Below are 20,904 nucleotides of genomic sequence, written 5' to 3' on the forward strand. Positions count from 1 at the left end.
GATGAGTTCAGTTTATTAATATGTAGCTCATAAACAACAGGGTAAATACTGAGTTTACTGATGTGCTCACAAAAGAATGCATGAGGTAATGTGATCCAACCACAATCTCATTGTAGCCTGTGATCCTGTCAAACTTCCTCTCACCTCTCCATCTTTATTCCCGTTCCCTTCTCCTCCCTCTTTGATTCTCTATCCAACAGCTTTACCGTCACTACTTTGCACTTATATTGCTCTGTTACTGCGATCAGAAAGTCCAGCCAGATCATTAAAATTCCTGCCTGTAGAACCATAGCAGCAGGAGAGTAGAGGCCAACAAGCCTGATTTGCTCAGGCTCAGCGGCACAGGCAGCAGCTACAGAGGCCGATCATGAGCACAGTGAACACTCAGACGTGATGCAAATGGGGAGAGGGAGAAGCATGTGTGCCACTACCTTCTTTAGAAAGTTACGCAATACCCAAAAAACCTATTCTTTTCCAAATTCTTAGACACTGACAATTAATTTAGTTTTATTTATGTACAGTATGTTCCTGAATCCTCAACATGTCTGTTTCCAGCTGCATGAACGCAATTAATGACACTCCTCAACTAATAAGGTGTACACTGTAATATATGTAAAAATGTAAAACAAATATACACATCCCTATATACATCCCTGTTCCAGTGTTATAGTCAGTCAGTCATCATCTACCGCTTTATCCTCAACCAGAGGGTCACGGGGGGTGCCGTGCCAATCTCAGCTACATCGGGCGATAGGCGGGGTACACCCTGGACAGTTCGCCAGTCCATCGCAGGGCCACACACAGATAGAGACAAACAACCAGTCACTCTCACACTCACTCCTATGGTCAATTTAGAGTGTCCAATTTACCTAATCCCCACATTGCATGTTTTTGGACTGTGGGAGGAAGCCGGAGAACCCGGAGAGAACCCACGCACACACGGGGAGAACATGCAAACTCCATGCAGAAAGGCCCTTGTTCCAACCGGGGCTCGAACCCGGGTCTTCTCGCTGTACACACACAACCCATGTGTACGTACGTCCATACAACCATACATACCCCCCCCAGAATCGCTTTGATTGGGATGATCGAGTGTTTGAGTCAGATATGATTACATGAAGGAGCCCTGTACCTCCTCCCAGAGTTCATTTTAGAGTGTCCAGTTTGCCTAATGTGGGAGGAAAGTGAAGAATCCGGAGAAAACCTGCTATAATTATCCATCCATCCATTTTTATCCTCCACAGGAGGGTCACGGGGGGTGCTGTGCCAATCTCAGCTGACATAGGGCAATAGGCTGGGTACACCCGGCACAGTTCGCCAGTCCATATAGACAAAGAACCAACCGTTCAACCGTTCATTCTCACACCTATGGTCAATTTAGAGTGTCCAGTCTACCTAACTCCATGCAGAAAGACCCTTGATCCAACCGGGGTTCAAACCTGGGTCCTCATGCTGCAAAGGCAAGAGTGCTAACCACTACACCAACCATGTGCACTGTACTGTAATTATCATACAGTATTTCTCAAACACTTTATTGAAACACATCCAGAAAATACAGGGGAAAAAAAACCCAGATACTAATTTAAGTGTCAAGTATTTAGTGTAGCACACGGCACTCTTAAAACTGGAGTGTAACTTAAATAAATGTTACTGGTAAAAACTTCATCATATTTCATAATAATATCTGCTGTGAAAAACTTGCCTGAAAAACACTGAAAAAAAGAAAATGGTTGACAAACTTATGGCCCTTTTCCACTATCGGCACAGCAGGGTTTAGGTTGGTTTTCCACGACAAAAAAAGAACTTCAACTGATAACTAAATGAATGAAGTTCTCCTCTCAGTGTAAATGTAATACACCAGACCTTTATCTGCGGTGTTCATGTGAGTTTTTCTTTTTTTTTGTCGACAATCGCCATAACACATGAATTGAAACATACAATGAAATGCTGTTTTTCCAACGGTAACAACAAAAGTGTTGATTCTTCCTGCACTTAAAAAACAACCTGTTTAATTAAGTTGATTCAAGCTAAACTAAGGAAGTTGTCTTACTGTCACTTGGTAAATTTGCTTTGAATAAACTTTAAGGTGGGGTGAGAGATTATTTTCTGGAGCATTTTTTTACTGTATTGCTTAAAATCCTCTTCACACCCCGATTGTAACAATCGAATTAATGCATTGTCACAAAAATCCAAAAATTCCCTTGTGGAGCGGACAGGCCTGTAAAAACACCCTCCAATCATAATGAACGGCCCAAATGAATGAATTGGATTGTGATGCATCAATCAAACTGCCATCTGTTTTTCAGCATCACGTTGTCATTTGAACAAGTATCCGAAAAAGTTCGCAGAGACGTAGCTTTGGAGGTCTGAAGAAAGGGGCTTGGTACGGTGGCCCTGAAACCCCTCAAAACACAAATGCAAATCAAAAAACACAATACTCATCACTTTGTGTTTTGTTATTTGCGTTTGTGTTCTTTCATTTGTTTTTGTGTGTATTTGATTTACTTTTGTGTTTTGTGATTTGCATTTGTGTTTTTTTATTTACTTTTGTGATTTGTGTTTGTGTTTTTTCATTTGTTTTTTGATTTACATTTGTGTTTTTTGATTTATGTTTGTGTTTTTTGATTTACGTTTGTGTTTTTTGATTTGCATTTGTATTTTTTCATTTACGTTTGTGTTTTGCGATTGTGTTTTTTCATTTGGGTTTGTTTTTAATTTACATTTGTGTTTTTTTTGATTTACTTTTGTGATTTGTGTTAGTGTTTTTTTCATTTGCGTTTGTGTGTTTTGTGCTTTGCGTTCAGAAAATGGTTGACAAACTGAAAAAAACCCAAAATGACTTCACTTGGTCACACCTTAATGATTTAGGTTAATCCAAACTAATTTGCCAAGTTATATGAAGAAAACTTGCTTACTTGAGTTTGAATAAACATTCATGTAAGTGCTACCAGTTGAAGTCATTCTTTAAAGTTTGTCAACCATTTTCATTTTTCAACAATGACAATAGTCACAACTATAAAGAAAAAACCGAACAATAAATGAAACTTTATCTAACTTTCCTCTGTAGTATAATACTACAACTGCTTGATTGAGTTAGCCTGGCCCATCTGGTGCAGCAAATGGCCCAACTCACCAGGGAGCGAGGGGAGAGGGAGGAGGAGATGGTGGAGAGAGAGAGAGAGAGAGAAAGAGGAGGGTGAGGAGGGGTTTGAAAACAGATCGGCAGCTTGAGGATCTCAACAGCACCGCATGTCTCTGCAACAACTGTGGGAGTGAAGCCAAACTGCGCTAAGTCCTGTTCTAACTTTTCTTTTTACATCGTTTTGTACGTATCATATTCGTCTGCTGAAGGAGCGCACACAGGACGCACGGGGAGAAAGAGCGCACGTCTCTGGAGAAGGAGAGGAGAAGAGAAGATGGATTGTAAGAAAAGAAAAAGTTAACAGGACAGGGGGGCGGTCATGCTATGCCAAGTTTGCGCGATTCCCAACTTTTCCTAAAGTCGCTTGTTATTGTTTTTTTAATGGAGTTTTGCTCGGACGCGTGTTGTTTGCGCGCTTCGTGGCCAACGTTGGCGTCAGCGCACTCGTAGTTTACGGGAAACCCGACTGCACGCGAACGTTTACTCGGACAAAAAGAAGAAGAAGACAAGACGAGGAGAACTCCGGCTTCGACGCGTAAGGAGAGAGCGGTGAAGGTAAGGAAGGAAGGAGGGAGGGAAAGGACAGTGTGTGAGGAGTGTGTGAGTGGGGATGCTGTCCTGTCTGCAGAGTTTGGCGTTGACTTGTTTATGTTATGTAAAAAAAAAAAGTTTGTGGTGTTGTGTGAGTTTTGTCCTCTGCGGCGCTGCGCGGCAGATGATGAGGCAGCTTCAGGAGCAGCTTCACATCTTATTTGCACTTTGAACTTATCTGACACAGGAATCCAAAAAATTCCTCGTCCTGCAACTTGATCCATATGGGAAGAGATTTGATCAGAAGACTCGGCGCCAACCCCCCACCCTTCCTCTTGTAAAATCTTGAAATAGTTGAACACAAACTTGTGTTTTCCTCTCAAAGTCTGCAGCATTTCAAGCTGCTGGATTATCATGCTGAGACTCGAGGATGCAAGTAACTGTAAAGTTAACTTATCATGCAAAATATGCATATTCGAACAAACAAACAGTATGTGCCACACTCACAGGTTGTCTGCAGAATATGAAGCTACTGCAGTACCCCAAACGTAATACCAGTTAAAGTAACTTTGCAAATTTGACTTACTTTTGTCCATTTTCATCACAAATATAATTGTGTGTTGAAGTCAAGTTAACATCAAGAAAAACACTTTTCTTGATGTTGAATCACCCTGTCAGTTATTGTCTCCGGTCATTTATCAGCTATTTAGTAATTAAACTTTAAGAAAAACAAAATTCAATCAAATTCAATGTTGCTTAAACCTCAAAATGACAGTGTCATGAATCATGATCAAATGTCATTTTTCTTGTCCACACATCAAAGATATTCACATTTAAGAATTGTTCTTAATTCTTCTTAAAAATACTCTTGAGCCGGTTAATCTATTGTCAAAATAATTAGCAATGCATTTCGTTGTTGATTGATAGTCTCAGCTCACTCCTGCACTTATGCTGGTCACTCTCACTCACACTTTCCAAGCACTTGAAATTGTTAATCTTTTAATTCTACAAAGCAGAAAAAGGAACTTGTGGTAGAAACTAGAGACGCAACACAGACTCATCCCTGCTGCTGCTGCTGCTGCTATGGAAATGTGTACATATTGATGAAAGATTCAAAGTTTACTATTTGCTCTTCAGGCTGAGCGGTCAACAAACACTTGACGCCTTTGTGAGCCTCTTAACCAGATATATTTGCTGTTGGCTTTTAGCCTCATCTAACAAGTGCTGCTAATGATCTCCAAACTCATGTGTGGACGCAGGACAAGCCCCACGTGTGTCTTACTTGTTTTTTGCCATTTTTATTAGTAAAATAAAAAATAAATAAATATATATATATATATATATATATATATATGTATATATATATATATATATATATATATATATATATATATAAAAAAGTGGGTTTATTTGTGTGTAAGAAAGTAAATTAGTCTGATGACCTGGTGGTGTTTAAGATGAAAAGGAGCAGATTTTAGAGTCATTTATTGGAGGTTCAATAAAAGAATGAACGTGTAACGTTGTATGTGACGCAACAGTTCTCATTTGCGTGTAGTGTCAGGATACATGCACGTTCTCCACTTAACATGATGACAAACCCAGGCAGCGCTGAGGTGATTTGCATGAGAAAAAAAGACGGAGAAAAAGTTTTAGTGCGTTTGGCCATTGTGAGGAATGAACAGTTCCAACAGTTGGAGCCTACGGCGGCTGAAAGGACTAAAGAATGGATGTGCCTATTCAGCTCATTCAGCCTCAGTTCAGGGGCTCTGCTGAGAGCCATAGTGACCATGTCACTTTCATCTTGCAGCCCCGGCCCCTGCATGCTCTTCTATGTATCACCTCTTTGCACATGCACACCCCCAGTTGTATTGATCTTGTGAAGTCTCTTTGCTGGAAATCTGCAGAAAATGTAATGAATCATATACTGGAAAGGGAGTGACTGGTTTGCATGTGTGTGTTAGAGGGGTTTAAGAAGAGGAGGAGTAGGTGTTTTTTTGTTTTTTTTCCTCCTTTTAGGGAGGAATACCGATGAAGTCTAGCGTACAGGGACAGAGAGGAGGGTCGGAGGAGAGGGGTGAAGTCTGAGTGACTCTAAGGAGGGGGGAGGAGCACCCCACCACTCAGCCACCCCTCTTTCTCTTACCCACCACCACCACCACAACCACCCACTCCTGCTGAGTAAACTCAAAGGTTAGAGAAGAAGAGAAAAATGCCTGTAAGACCAGCTCAACCCCTCATTGCACTGAGACGCTGTACTGCAGCAGTGGAGCCATTCAGCAGCCTGTCAGCTCAGGATGGTGATGTGTTCAGCGTGGCGTGGTGGACGGAGGCGCGGGGCCTCAGTGATTCAGCTAAATCAAATGTTTTGCAGTGGATTTTAGTGGCTACTGCTCAGTAAACCTCTGACCTGCTGCTCATCATACTGTAGTTTAAAAGTTTACAATAAATCCATGTGTTCTTGATGCAAATTGTCAGTACTGATGCAGAACTATGCTGATACAGTAACTAACTTTTTTATTATGCTGCCAAAACCATTGACCAGATGAAGGATGTTTGTCATCACATGTCTGGATCTTAAACATCTAGTAAATATTAATTAGACAGGAGGAGGCCTCTGTAAATATAGTGTATATAGAAAACAGAATTAAAAAAATAAGCTAAATTTGTTTTGACTATTTCTTCATTATTTGCATTATTTTCATAAACACTTAATCTGTCGCTTTTTTTCTCCATTAATCATGTACTTTGTTTGGTGTGTAAAAAAATGATCAGAGCTTTGTCCACAAACCACAATTATTCAGTTGTAATGACTTATTTGTTATATGGAGCAAAGGAACTAGAAAATATTCACATTTCATAAGTGGAAAAATCAGAATGCTTGTTTTAGCTTTTGAAAGAAAACACTCAAATCAATTATCAATGAATCCATTAGTTAGTTAATTAGTAATTTAATAATATTTTAATCGAATAATAGTTGCAGCCCTTGTTATTTGTAGTTGTTTTTTATGAAGGAAGAGAAATTTATAGCCATATCCCCCACCCCTAATCCATATTTGAATGATATTTATAGTATTAAAACAAATACAAAAATATCAAATATTACAAATTTCCATAGGTTGAAATGAAACGGTGGACCAGTAAATACCAGTCTGTTAATTTTTATTTATTTTTTAAATTTTGTAAACAAATTTTTTAGCATCAATATCTGCAAATATCAAACTCTCAAACTTGACAGGCGTCATTTGTAAGAAAAACCCAAATGCATGCAGATCTTTAATGTATCGCTCATAGAGATCACAGAGGATGTGTGTCATGACTCCGAGTCATAGTAAAACTAAGAGTCTCCTACTAAGTAATTGCAATATATTTACACAATTGTCTATTGACTATTCATAATTCTGAGGCTGACAAATCGATCATAAATGTTGATTATCCTTCTGTCACCTCTGACCACAGTTGTTTACTCAGATGTATCCAAATTACAATCACTTAAAAGCAGATGTTTGCGTTTTGCAATCGAAAATATAGAATAGATAGAAATATATAAATGACCAAAAGTGATTTCAAGCCTCAGTGATTCAGGTGGAACTCTTCCTGTCAGGCGTGTGGGTCCTCAGCCACGTGCTGAGTGCTGCCACCATTATCACTTACAGTGCACACTTAAGGGGGCTGGAGAAGTGGAAGAACGAGAGAGTGAGAGAGCGGTGGTTGCTTTCATTCGTCTGTAGAGCCCTTCATTGGACGAGGACACCAGAGGACATTTGCTGCCTGTTGTTTCACTCGGTCCCGTTCATTCTCCATTCTCTCAAGTGCGTGAGGTTAAATAGTCTCGCGTCACCTCGGACAAGTACGCATGGGTGAAGTTCGGGGGCCTTGTTTCGCCTTCACACACCGCGCTTCTCTTATCTTTACACCAGAGCAGCTACGAGTGGACACTCGAACCCCAGCAGCACAAAAACTTAGGTCAGGGCGGATTGTCTCAACGTCCTCCACGTCGCGCAACCTCCAAAAACACACACATGCGGCTGGAAAACAGAGGGGAGGTTGAGGTGCCTTGAACGAGCCTGTACGGTGAAATAAGCGTCAAGATCATTACTGGCTGATTGACCTCATCAGTCTGGGAGCACTTCTACTGTGTTCCATTTACATCGCAGGTCGGAACTGGGAGTGACGTCACCGACTGATTTATTCTGCGTCCCAGTTGAAAAGGCAAACAAATCCCTGGCTCGCCGTTGATAGCATTACCGGTGGATAAATATCACTATTAAACAGTACTATGTGTACGACTGATTTATTGTGAAACAAGTGTGAAAGAAAGACACAGTGTTTGTAATGTGGCTGCCACCATACGAACACACGTTCATCTAAAGCAGGATAGAAACTGTTAACTCTGTTAAAAAACTATAATTTCCATGTTTAATCTTAACAACCTTCTTCCTGTGGATCTTTGTTGTAATTCCGCAGATGTTATCTCCTCAAAGTCATGTGCACAGTGTATGGTGTGTCATCACTAGCACAGTGGAAAGATCTTCCCATCATTCATTCCCTCGCCGAGCTCTTCTCACACTCCTTAACTGAGTCATAGGAAACCGAGTTTCCCAAAAGCATCTCAGCAGGAACATCATCATTGTCTATCAGCCTACAAGAGAACAATGGTGGTTGTAGACCTGGTCTTGGGGGCCTGCCAGGTCACAGGAGGTCACTTACTTGTGGGAAGGGGGGATGGTGAGACTGATTTCATTACCTCAACACAAGATAAACTCTCGGGACAATGGAAAGTGACTGCTTTTTTTGTTGCAACTGCGTCGACACCCAGTTTGGTCTCGTTTAACCTACTCACGTCATACAGTTTTAGATGAAACATCGGAGATGGTTATTTTTTTCTGTCTTTTGTATCTTAATTTGCAGGTTTAGGTGCTCACCTGTGCAAGTGATGAGTGATAATCATTAATGACACATTGATATTAATGATATTAGTGTGAAATTTTATCAATGTCTTTCAATAATCCGGCATTAGTGTTGCACCGCTGCTGAAGGAATATAAAGCAAAGAGCCATCACATCAAATCTCTACATGCAAACTCCTAAAAGATGAGATTAGAGAAGCTTGTCAATGCATTGCACATTCAAACATCAAGTCTGGACGTTCTCTGGGGTTTGCCATCCATGTATAATGAACACAGTAGGTGGTTGTCAGAGTCAGACATGTTCACGACAGCAGGACAATGTCCAGGTGAGGGAGTGATGCCTGGGTGGAGCAGGCAGGAGATGGCACACTCATCCAATTCTTGTGTATATGGGCCCTTAGTCTAGAGGTAGATTGCATTTATGTGGCTGATGTCGATCTTTTAATATCAGCACAGCCAATAAATAATAACAATTGTTTTGGGCCGATTTAACTTTTTCCCTCCCATCTGATAAACTGTGGCATTTGTTTGATAAGAAGTGATCCACAAAATGACTTAAATAAACATTTGGCACAACCAAATAACACGTGTGCTCTATCTCTCTTTGCTGCATTGTATGTCTGCAAAAACAGGTATTTGGCATTTAAAGATAAACGCATTATTGGATTTAGCCACATTTATCAAGTTTCTGAGAGTAAAACCAGCCAATGCTGCAATAATAATTGGCATTGGGCAATTTAAAACATTCTTTCCCTCTGTTTGTTGAACTGTGTGACTGAAACTCAGGTGACAAATACTGTCAGGACTAAACATTATTTGGCTAGAAGATGCAATCTTGACATAATTGCAGTTGATTGCAATAAGGAAGGACACTGTTGTTATTTAAAATAATTGCCAAATGTAGAGAGAGAGAGACCAGTGTGATGTGTAGTATGAGCTGGCTCCTGTTTGCTTCCCTCACGCCCTCCTGTGGTTTAATTCACTTCTTGCTGGTGGATGTAAAAAGATGATAAGATGTTGCTGGTATTAAAATGTAGGAGGGGAAAAGATCATGATTCCCCTCCACTGTATCATTATCACTTCCTCTTCAAACAGCCAACAGGCGTTTCTGTGTGACTGGGAGCCACTGAGTTAGACTGACACAGACGCGCAGACAATGGCGTATTGTCTGTGATGTTTGCCCCGAGGCCTTAATCTGATGCAGAGGCAGAGATTGGGGGCCACTGACAACAAAATAGACCCGGCGTGCAGAGAAAGAAAGGAGGAGGAGCAGTGGGATGTGTTGTGCTGCAAACTCCTGGTTTTATGTTGGCAGGGGAGAGGGCAAAGAGTTTGTAAGTTATGATTTACACTAGGCCCTCCCATAGCTACAGAGTCAACGCAGCCTCGAGGGTATAGTGGTCGGGCTCCCTTTTTTTTGCATTTCCATATGATGGGAGATATTAGATACCAAATGGTGCTGACTCAGTGCCAGACCACAGTCTCCGCTCAGATAGAAGACAGAGACAACAGACACAGAGAGTAAGAGTTGAGCTTGGATATAAAGACATGTGGTTGTCTTTAGCCACCAGCTCTGTAACCTCTCCCTCCGCCCTCTTTGTGTTCCTTTAGCTGCCATCATCTTCTCTCTCTCTCTCTCGTTCTGTGTCTCTCACTCTGGCTCCAGTCCAACGTGAGGTTTGCTCATGTTTTGTAATCAGCTCATTAGAGAGAAAGTGGGATGAAAAACCGCGCCGGTTACGTGAGAGGCCGTCTTTGCTTGCAGTTGTTTCACATGCAACACCAGGCTGCTCTCAGTGTGAACTCTGCACTGTCAAGTTTGGTCATATTTGTAGCGAAATTAGAAACCTGTTGGAGGACAAAGCTGTGTAGACTCCGATGTGAACTGGTGTACACCCCTTTACACGTACAAGTCAGGTTCCTTGTTACCATACGAGACTGTCCTCCAATAAAACGTACATATAGGTCGTATGCAGGAATTACGACCTATATTTACATTTGCAAAACATGCGCCCCTAGCGGTTGTATACATAACAGCAACCACTTCCATCTTAGACGCTGTATCTAGTGGCTTCGCCGTTGTTGGCACCGGCAGTCGGCTCAGTAGAGAGAGCGCTGGTTCGGTCCCTAACTATACCACCTTTTTAATATTTTTTAATTTTTACTACCTGTCTTTTTTGCCCTAACCCTACCCTCAGTAACATCTGTGCATATTCGAGTTGGAAAATACTACCTTTACGTCGCATTCAGGGGTTTGAAAAAAGCGACCCACAGTCACGTTTTCAGAAAACGACCTATATGTACGTTTTCAGGCGTTGAAAAAATGACAGGTCATAAATGAGACCTGTATGGTGATATTTATAATTGCTCAGCGAGTGGCTTTGAGGCAGCAGAAAGTTGACTTCCCAACCCTCATTGACTCACAGTCGTTGACTTGTCTGAACAGGCTTATGTCACAGTTTTTCTACAAGTCATTTCCCTCCGTTTATAGTAAAACATGAGGAAGAGTAAGAAAGTGCATTACAATTAGTGATAACACAGTAATGTCCTTGTGGTAGTTACAATTACAATACACACACACACGCACTGACACCCCTTGAAATTCTTCCTCAAAAGCCACACGATTTGGGCATAGCAGCAGTTTGCTGTGTGAGCGAGCGATGCACAAAACAGATAGACCATCAGTCACCATAAACACTTTCACTGGAGTGAATTCACGTCAACAATGAACCTCAGTGAAACACAAGTAGTTGCCGGAGTTATTGACAGCTGAAGCAGTTTCGAGTGAGTGTTAACAACACATTTGAAGGATGAATGACCGCAGCCAAATGCTTTCAGAGAGGAAACCTTCTGACTCAGCAGTATGTAATGTGGCACAGGTGACAGCTGTGACTGTAACACACACACACACACACACACACTTCCCTCACATGCTCAGCTTCATTTGGCTGTGACAGGTCTGAAATGACAAACATCACACAGGTAGTGATTCCACCTAATTGTAATTGTTTGTCATGTAAAACAATTGCAATAGTGTTCAAATGGTGTCTGTTTGCAACCTAGAAGATGTTTCTTTTTCTTTTTTTAAGATTTCTACAACAGCCTAATGACAGCTGACATGCAAGTTATGCGCCGCTGCAACAGTGCAGAGATTCAAACTTTACAAAGTAAATCATTGAGTTGCTGTATGTGGATATTGACCATGAAATGGCTGTGAATGAAAATTTCCTTTGTCATCTACACCTTTAGTTTTAACGTATTGTTTTTTGTTTAGTTTTTTTTAAATGAGGCATAATTAAGTTAAAAGCTGTCAGAGCTTTCTCTAGTAGTCAGGGGCTGTTAATTTCATCATACTGTACCGAGTGCTCTCTGGACACTCTAATGGTAATAGCGCTGTTAATTCTGTGGTTGAATAATAATTGAAACCAAACAGGATATGATTCCTGTTTGCACCAGGACATGAATGCATATACGTTTTCAGCTGTAGTATGGACACAGATCATTTCTGGAGCTAAAACCTTAGTCGTATGTGGCTTTACACCATTTTCTGCTAACCCTTTCTCCAAATGTTCCTTGATTTTTTTAAGTAATGCTCACCAAAAAATATTTTTTTGTGGTGTACACATTTTTTATTTAGGTTGAATTAATGATCAGTCCGAACAGTGAAATTGCACATAGTTACTGCGAGTTTCCTGCAGTGGAAATGCAGCTTAACTGATTAATCATCAGTTTCAGCACTTTGCCCTTCAATTGGTCCTGTGATAACCTTTAGGCCTTCCTGTTGTACATCCAAAAGTATGTGTTTTCATACTAAAGGGTAACTCCGCCCATTTCACTCATCAGAGACAGCTGCTATAAGAACAACACACCCAAATTCCTGAGTATCTCTGGTCCCCCTGTTTTTTTTTTTCCCAATGCCAATCATGAACTCTTCAATTTATACATTGATTCTGTGCCTCAGAGTCCGGGTCTGCTCATGGACAGAGGGAATAACTCTGCTTCAGGACTATGTGTAGGCTTTGAGCTCCACATCTGGTTTCTGTTGGTTGAGGGAGATGAGAAGCTCAACCACAGGATATTGCATTCACTAGCAGGAAAGGTCAGATTTAGGGGTGGGGTAAGAACTCATCCATAAGGCCTTTGTCTGCTGTTTTAGATGCCTTTTATATTACATCACTTGTTAGCCGCTCATTACTCCCTATATTCTGCTTTCCACAGGATGGTTTGGGTTTGAGTTTTGAGACCTCATGTGCTGCCTACAGGATGTAAAAGTTTGAAATATCGTGGGGGAAAGTTGTTTTCTTAATTAAAACACAATGTACAGGATAATCATTATCTCTGATGTATCATCAAATAAAACACAACAGTCATATCAGGTGTCTTAATATTTATCTACCATGACGAGGGTTGTGTACTGTTTGGTACCGGTACCCAATGGTACATTGTTTTGGTAGCAGAGCAGTACAAAGACCTCTGTGCAACATGAAACCGGACCTGCTGAAGTTCATGCTACCCATCAGGTAATGAAAATGTGGCAGAGATTGATTGAATGGGAGTGCCAAAAAGTGCCAAGATTGGGACTGAGCCCTAGCCATGAACCAGTGTTTTTGTTTCTGAATAGACGAAATGTATGTAGATGATTGAATCATGTTTCAGGTAGGGAAGACTGCTTGACCGTGTGGACGAACAATTGGACAGGTCCCACAGCTGTGAGCAGGCCTGTGTGATTGTGCGCAGAGCTTCAAAGCAAACAGGAGCTGTGTTTCCACCACGTGGAACGGTTCAGTTTTAGTACGGAACTTTTTTTTTTTTTCCAGTACGAATAGTTCAAAATAACCAGCTCCGACCAGTCCATTCTTTGGAGTAAAATGGTATGTTCGACAGTCAGCTGATTGGGCAAGAGAAAAACGTCACTCCCTTACGATGAGTGTAAATAACCCTTGGAAGGCAAGGCAAACGCCTACAGTCTGTGCTCATACAAAGCTTGACGTCTTGTTGAGACAACCTGCTATGTTGTTTGTTGTCACGTTTAATAGCATCGTTACTATAACAATTCATTTCAAACCCGTACCCAACTGTACCACGATGGAAACACAGCCCATAAAATGGAAGCTTGTGGAAACAGCTCAGGCCCTGCAATTTGCATTGTACTTTGGTCAGGTAGATACTGATCAAGTAGATGCCAATCATACAAGCAAACCGCTACACCAGTCACCTATCTGTTTGTCTGACCTGTAATCCGACAGCCTGTACTGAGGTCACTTCTGCCTGTGAATCAGACTAATGGCTGATCTGCAGCTGTCAGAGATCTCACGGTCTGTTACACGACCTTTCACACCTGAGCTTTAAATCCTAATCGGGACATGTTTCTCCAAAGACAAGTGATTCACCCACAGAGAATGTGTTCTGTCCTCGTTGAAACTTGTCTTCTGCCAGAGGTCTCTGTCAGTATGGCACTGTTTCATCTGTCAACAAAAAACATTCCTTGTCTGATATTTATTGTGTTTGCGATAGTATCTTTCAAATTTTGCTATTCAGATTGTAAAGTGTTGTAATTAAAAGAAGGATAACTGATAATAAGTCAGTTTTGGTGTAATGACTATAGAGATTGATTTTTTTTTTTATCTTGTCTGTATTTACAGTTTCTAGTACATGTCTTGATGACCACTCTGTTCTGCCATTCACACACAGAGTCATACAGCACATCCACATGCCACACTCTTTTTCTATCACCCATCTACCAGACATATTTATTTGGGATAAAGTGTACTTCCCAGAGACCCATCAGCATTTAGACTAGAGTAGCTGGAGATTGAAACTCAACTTTCCAGTTGGAAGACATGCCCAACTTCTAGGCACGCCACTTTTGAGCGCAGACCGAGTGTGTTCTTACCCCTAGCTGCTTGAGTTTTCGTTCGCCTCACCGTGACCAAAGAGGCCTGAAGTATTTATTTTCTTTCATTCTGGCCCAGAAACGAGGAAATCAAAAAGTAAAACTATTTGGTCAGCTAAGAGAGACCTCGCATGGAGAGAAAGTTGGGTCAGTAAAATTAGAGGTTTCCCATGAAGCTGTCACAGACCGCCTGTGTGTAATCCAACACCACCACTACCATCCCTGACTTTTACACCTGTCCACCTGTAAATTAGATCTGACGGCTCTAGCATTCTTCCGCCTTGTGTATCACGTTAAGCATGTGAGTGCAACTGGAGGATGGTTTAAGAGCAGAGACTGTGCATGTGTCAAAGAATTTAGGTCAGCTTCATGAAGGGGTCAGTAGACACTAGTCAGTCGTTGTCAGTCGAGTGTTGCATTCTCCAGCCTCATGACTCATGTGTGACTTTACTTCCAAAGAGTTACATACAACAGAGGTTTGATTTTTCTGCAGCTACAATACCTCAATCACTTGCGATAAATAAAATGTCATCAAGCTTACTCATATTGTAATAACCAAGTGGGGACCCATTGTGACAACATCTACCGCTGTTTTAAAGCTTCCAGTTTACTCCATGATTAGGCCCATGGTCATTTAAGAACATGCAGCCATTTAAGAGTATATCTCTTATATATGATCTATGACTTTAACATAGAATGTTGCAAAATAACATATATTTTATGATTTTTAAAGCCAATACAAGCAGCAGAGTCTGACCTCAGTCAAAATCTCACATTGAAATAAATCACTACACAGCTGACTCCAGCTTCACCACACTAAGACGTTTTCCTCTCACAAAGTTATTGTCTGGAAGAAGCATGCAAGTATAAATAGAACAGGACTGTAGGGACGAGTACAGAGTAGATCCGTTTTCAGTGTAGTAGTAGCTCAGTAGTTCAGTGTGATGATGTTGTGTGTCCCTTACAACCGCCGTAGTCTCATTTAGCCAATCGTTACATTTAGCCAATCATTAACAACCACCTTTGTTAAAATCTTAACAAATATTATACACTGTATACATGTATATATACATATATATATATATATGTATGTATGGAATGTAATTTTTGGAATGTTTCAGAGTTAGGTAAAATAAGAACCTCATCCCTTAGTAGTCCCACTGTGGGAAATACAAGTATGAGTACATGAAACTTTCTTTTTAAACGTCCTGTCTCAAATGCAGAAGCTGATCCTCTCCAGTTCCCAAAAATGACATGTCACTAACATGCCCGTGATGAAGACACAAAAGTATGTAAAACTAAACCATATTTTGGCTTTTGCTGGTTGTTATGTGAACCTGCATGTATGTCACCACCAGTAATGTGAGGAGAACGGTCTGCAGGTGGCATGAGGGCATCAAGACCTCACCGATCCATCTCTCTTGTGTTTGCCAAGTGAGCAGAGTGTGGGACAGCAGTTGGTGGGTGTCCCATTGCACGTGTGCACCCATTTGTGTGTGTGTGTGTGTGTGTGTGTGTGTGTGTGTTTGACGCTGCCAGGATAAAGATCCTACCAGCATAGGGAATGCATCGACTGAAAGATAGGGAGGAAGAGAGTAAGAAGAGCAAAGCCTGGAAATCTTCAAAATGAGAGGGCCTCTTTTGATGTGTGTTTGCATTCCTTTCAGTGTTGGTGAAAGGGGAGCTGTTGAACGGTAGTGGAGGAGAGGAACACTTGAAACTGAACGAGGCACTAAGGAAAACACACGGCAGGTCTCATAACAAAAAAAAGTCCTGCGACTCCGAGGGGTGGAAAGTGAATTAACGGCGAGAGGAAGAGCAGTTGAAAGGGAAGAAAAGGAACAAGGCCGACGAGAGACAACTCGCTTTAAATGAGTGGAAATCTGATTAAGGAAAAAAATACTTAAAATGTATTTGTCCTGAAAGAAACTCCGGAAACAAGTCATTTGAAATAGATGGAGGTATCCAACCTTCTTATGATTTTAAGACTGACCTTGGCTAAAGAAAACATAACAGTTACTTTCCGCATTACCTCAGTCTGTTTCCTGTGCCTCATGTGGTTAAGTGGCATGTCTGGACGGTCCATCAGAGACAGGACTGGTTGAACACAACGGAGGTGAACAATCTCTGTATCTACAGTATAGATACAGAGTGTTTTCTACTGCCTGTTTTTGGTTATGAATCAGTATATATGGTAACTTCACATTCAGCCAGAATGTATTTAAAGTCTTCCCACTGTGGGCAGACTGTGTTTGAAAATAGCACTGAAGAATTGTTTGAGTTTATTAAAAACAAGACGTATTTTTTTGGCATCTGTGTTCAAGTACTAGAGCACTTGAACCAGCAGTGGGAAACACACAGCACGCCCACACACACACACACACACACACACTCAAATGTTTTGTAAGATAATTTACTAAAAGCGAAGACGTTTCTCAGTGACGTCCAGTTTCGTGGTTATGTGGCAGGAAGGAACCAGAACAAAGCAGCCTCACTGTAAATCTTATGGATAGCCTCACCCATGAAAAAAGTAGCTTTGCATGGAAGTAACTAAATAAATCATTCAAAGTAGTAATCTGAGGGATTGTTTTTATGCTTGGTATGCCTGTTTTTCAATGGTATGTGCTATATCACTTATTGACGTAGACTTTTAAAGCCGTTTACAGACATGAGAAAATTACAGCCCAGAGATTTAGCACGTTTGTTGACACGGTGTCCATAGCTCTGCATACATCATCTGGAACTAGGTCTATCCAATTGTGTAGAGAGGCTTCCTCTTGGAAGTGGGAGGTGAGTACAACCTTTCCAGACTTACACTCGATCTCAAATTAGACTGAGATGCAGTCTGTCTTACTGTCTTACACATACATTGCCATATGGTGTCTTTCCTGGCCTAACACTTACTGTCTCTCCCTCTCTGTGAAGTCAAATAATATTTTGAAATTGAACGTCATTAACACCTTCCAGCTGCTGTAACACAATATTACGCTGAAGAAGATTTTAAAGATGGAGCATGGAGGGAGTGGTGTCTTACAATGTGCAACAGTGCTCTGCTCAGTCGTCCACGGTTTTACAATAACACAGCACACCGTTAATCCACTCTCAAACACCTTGGTGGGAATTCCTCCACTGCGACACTACGGAGTTCTTGAAAGTATGTGGAGGAATTAATGTGGACGTTCTCCCATAAAATACTCGAAAGGTATCTCAAACTGCTCTGCATAAAATTGAAGATCTATTTGTCTGAAGCGGACTATAAGAAATCCTCATTTCTTGAGATTGTGGTGACTGAGTGTTCTGTAAAGGTTAGTAATCCTGTCCTGCTCTCTGAAGTCCCCAGTCTGTGGTCACATGGCATTGGGGAGTGGGGTAAGGAGAGGGTGGGTTGGGGGCTTTCGGAGGAAGTGTGTCTTATCCTCTTCGTGCCACAATGGACTACCCAGCCAACCAGAAGATGGGGAAAGAAGTGGACCCTTGTTGTTTGCTCGCCTTTGGCCCCTGCCATCTGTCCACTTGGCTCATGACACCTGTACCAGCCTGTCAGACACGGGCTTCCCTGTCATCGGGGGCAACAAGGTCTGGTCTGTTGGGAGGCAGTGTGAAACGGGGCAAATGTAAAAGCCCCTGATAATTATGGAAAGAGGTGGGTGGGGGTGGGGATGGGTCAGGGTGAAATTGCGGCCACTTTTAGAGATGGACTCAGATCTTTAAAGTTGAATTGCTTGTTTTTTTCCATTAAATGTCCTCTTAACTGACTTATTTCATTTTGTTTTAAGTTGATGACCTTTCTTGACGCTTATTCCGAATTTCTGGCTTCATCAAAGAGCTGGCACAAGGTTTTGAGGCAACTAGAAAGCAAATGGTTGGTATGCTGTAAAAGCAGGGAAACAGCCATTAATGTGATGCCAGATGTTTAATCAGGCGCTGATGGTAATGGGAGGATTCACAGTTATTTTTAAGGGGCAGGCTACTTGAAAGGCAATGGCAGTTGCTGTGAGCAGGGGCATGTTCATGGGGATGTCTTATCTGAGCCAAAATGGGTTCACCTTCAGAAAGAGCCTGCTCTCTGAAAAACCTTGTACATGATAAAGACCCACAAAGGTGGCGTTTTGAGTCCTCCAAGATGAGACAACTCCCTGGCTGGACCTCGAAGACTTTTTGGCACCAGAAAAAAAAAAGAAACAGATGCAGCATAAACCTGTTAGTCGCCCACCTCTAATCGGCTTACACTGGCTCTGTGACAGGCGACTGGCACCTCCAAAGGGTCGCAGGCATGGCAGCTAGGACACACATCTTACAATGAAGGACAACATGTTGGATAGCCACATGAAACCAAACACAGTACTTCACACATTTGGCTATAGCGGTGACCACATCGGTGAACAATTACATGAAAATCTTTTCATGACAGAATCATTGCCAGGATTCATAACTGCAGTTACATGTTCTCATTAGGAATGGGTATGAATGTTCCATTATTTGATTTGATTATGAAAAAGTCAGTTGACTATTAGTATACATATTTTAAAGATTAAAAAAAATGTAAAATGTTTTATCAGTATCACCCCAGTGGCTACCTAATTTATGAGACATGTATTACTACAATGTGGCAGCAGCAGGACACATTTAATTAGTTGACCTGATTAAATTTAAGAGGGTTACTGAATGCATCTTGTTAGCTGCTCCTCTGGGTTCAACACACTGTAAACCCTGCATTACTTTCACGAGCTCTCATGCTCTCTCATTACTTTGTATTGTTGTAATTTTGCATACGCTATTGAATGGCTGGTTTCTTGAACATGTGGAGGAAAAAGAATATTTCTCTATTGCTTTGTGTGTGTGTGTGTATTTTGGGTGGGGTATTAGAATATTTATCAAATAATCCTGGCAAATACTTAAATGCCATTTTTGGCTTGGAATGTTGGATGTTAGCTTGGAAAATGTTTATATATGTCTTTTATGTTTCCTGTAATCCTTAAACATTTTTGTGCAATAGATTTTCAGGGTAATTTCTAGCCATAAACACATGATAGAGCGGCAAACAGGTGGATGCCCCAAAGCATTCTGGTGCTGAGGTGCAATAATGTTGCATGCTGACCTTACATGGGTTGGATACAGCTGCTCTGCATTGCCATCGTCCATCAAAGTACACAAACATTTTCTCACCAGTGTCTGAAAGCAGGTATAAAGCTATGGCCATGAGCGATGGCTACCCCCCCCCCATGCCATGGGTCTTGTTTGTTCTTCGCAGTGGATGGCCTCGCAGGTCCTAACAAGTCAAACAAGTGGCGTGTTGCAAAAGTTATCGAGGCATTCACGCAGACGTGTGGAGGTAATAGCACTGAGTTTGTGGGTTAGAACCTCTGCGTTAAGGGCCACTCGCGTTTACGTATTGTATTGTATTATGGCTCATATTGTGTTAATGCACTTATAAAATGATTTCTCAGTGCATCTCTTACCTTTTCAGGTTGTGACGGAAACTGAAGAGCGACATGGAGACTTCAGCTCCGACAGCCACTGAGAAGAAGGAGTGTAAGGGCTCAGGCTTGGATGGAAGCAGCTTCTCAGAACTCCCCAAAAAGCCCTCGCCCACCACCCTGACCAGAGGTACGACAATCTTATGATGTTTTCTCACATGTCATTATTACACATAAGTGCAGTTAGTGAATAGTTTGGTGATACACTGGCTATACTCCTTGAAAAGAAGTCTCGTGTCCTGACGCTTCCTGTCTGGGATCACTTACCCTGCAGTGCAGTGAGCTGAAACATTACGGCTATTCACAGAAGTTGCTGGGTGGCACATGAAAAGAGTTAAACCCAGAGATGGGGGTCACATGTTTTCAGAGATGTCAGAGAATGGGTGATGAAAAAATGTTATAATGAGGTCGAAAGACCTTGTTCTCACCTCCCGAGTGTAAATTTCATGAATTACTAAAAAAGGCTGGCATGGCAGTGGACGACATGGTGTATCAGAGGCCTCAGATAAAGGCTGCGAGGAGGGAGGGACCTTTGAAATGCTAATAAGATGTCTTATGACATTGTGGCAGTATATTTTGCTTAATGATGGTTTTGGTGGCCTGCCACAAGAGGAGCCATGAGCATTAATTGTTTAGGGATGCATGGTGAGAAACTAGGACGTTACTCTGTGGCAACTCTACAAAGAGGCCACAAGTTTTTCAAAACCAGCAAAGCCAGGAGATGAATTATTCACCCATTATGACCATTGTGTGTGATGTAGGCTGTGAGGGTTACATTTGTATAACCTTGCAAAACAGAAAATCATCTTCACCCTTCAGGGTTTATTTGTGCTTGTGGGGTCACACAGAGCGGGTAGGATGTGTGAGATTCATAATTAAAAGATGAGAGCTCATGTTTTCATTAGTGAATGTGTGACGAAAACTCCTCATAATGAGGCTGTAGGACCTCGTTCAG

The 20,904-nt window shown here is 41.5% G+C and overlaps 1 protein-coding gene across 1 annotated transcript in view; it reads left to right on the top strand.

Moving 5' to 3' along the window:
- Positions 1–3,223: 3,223 nt before the first annotated feature.
- Positions 3,224–20,904, top strand: part of gli2a (GLI family zinc finger 2a) — a 91,634-nt gene continuing 73,953 nt past the window's right edge. Inside the window, exons 1-2 of the mRNA XM_044018946.1 lie at positions 3,224–3,697; positions 19,940–20,079. Coding sequence (XP_043874881.1) covers positions 19,965–20,079 — 115 coding nt within the window. The 5' untranslated portion in view covers positions 3,224–3,697; positions 19,940–19,964. The remainder of the gene's footprint in view (positions 3,698–19,939; positions 20,080–20,904) is intronic.

This window comes from Solea senegalensis, linkage group LG2 (assembly GCF_019176455.1).
Source record: "Solea senegalensis isolate Sse05_10M linkage group LG2, IFAPA_SoseM_1, whole genome shotgun sequence".
In the NCBI taxonomy this organism is placed as follows: Eukaryota; Metazoa; Chordata; class Actinopteri; order Pleuronectiformes; family Soleidae; genus Solea; species Solea senegalensis.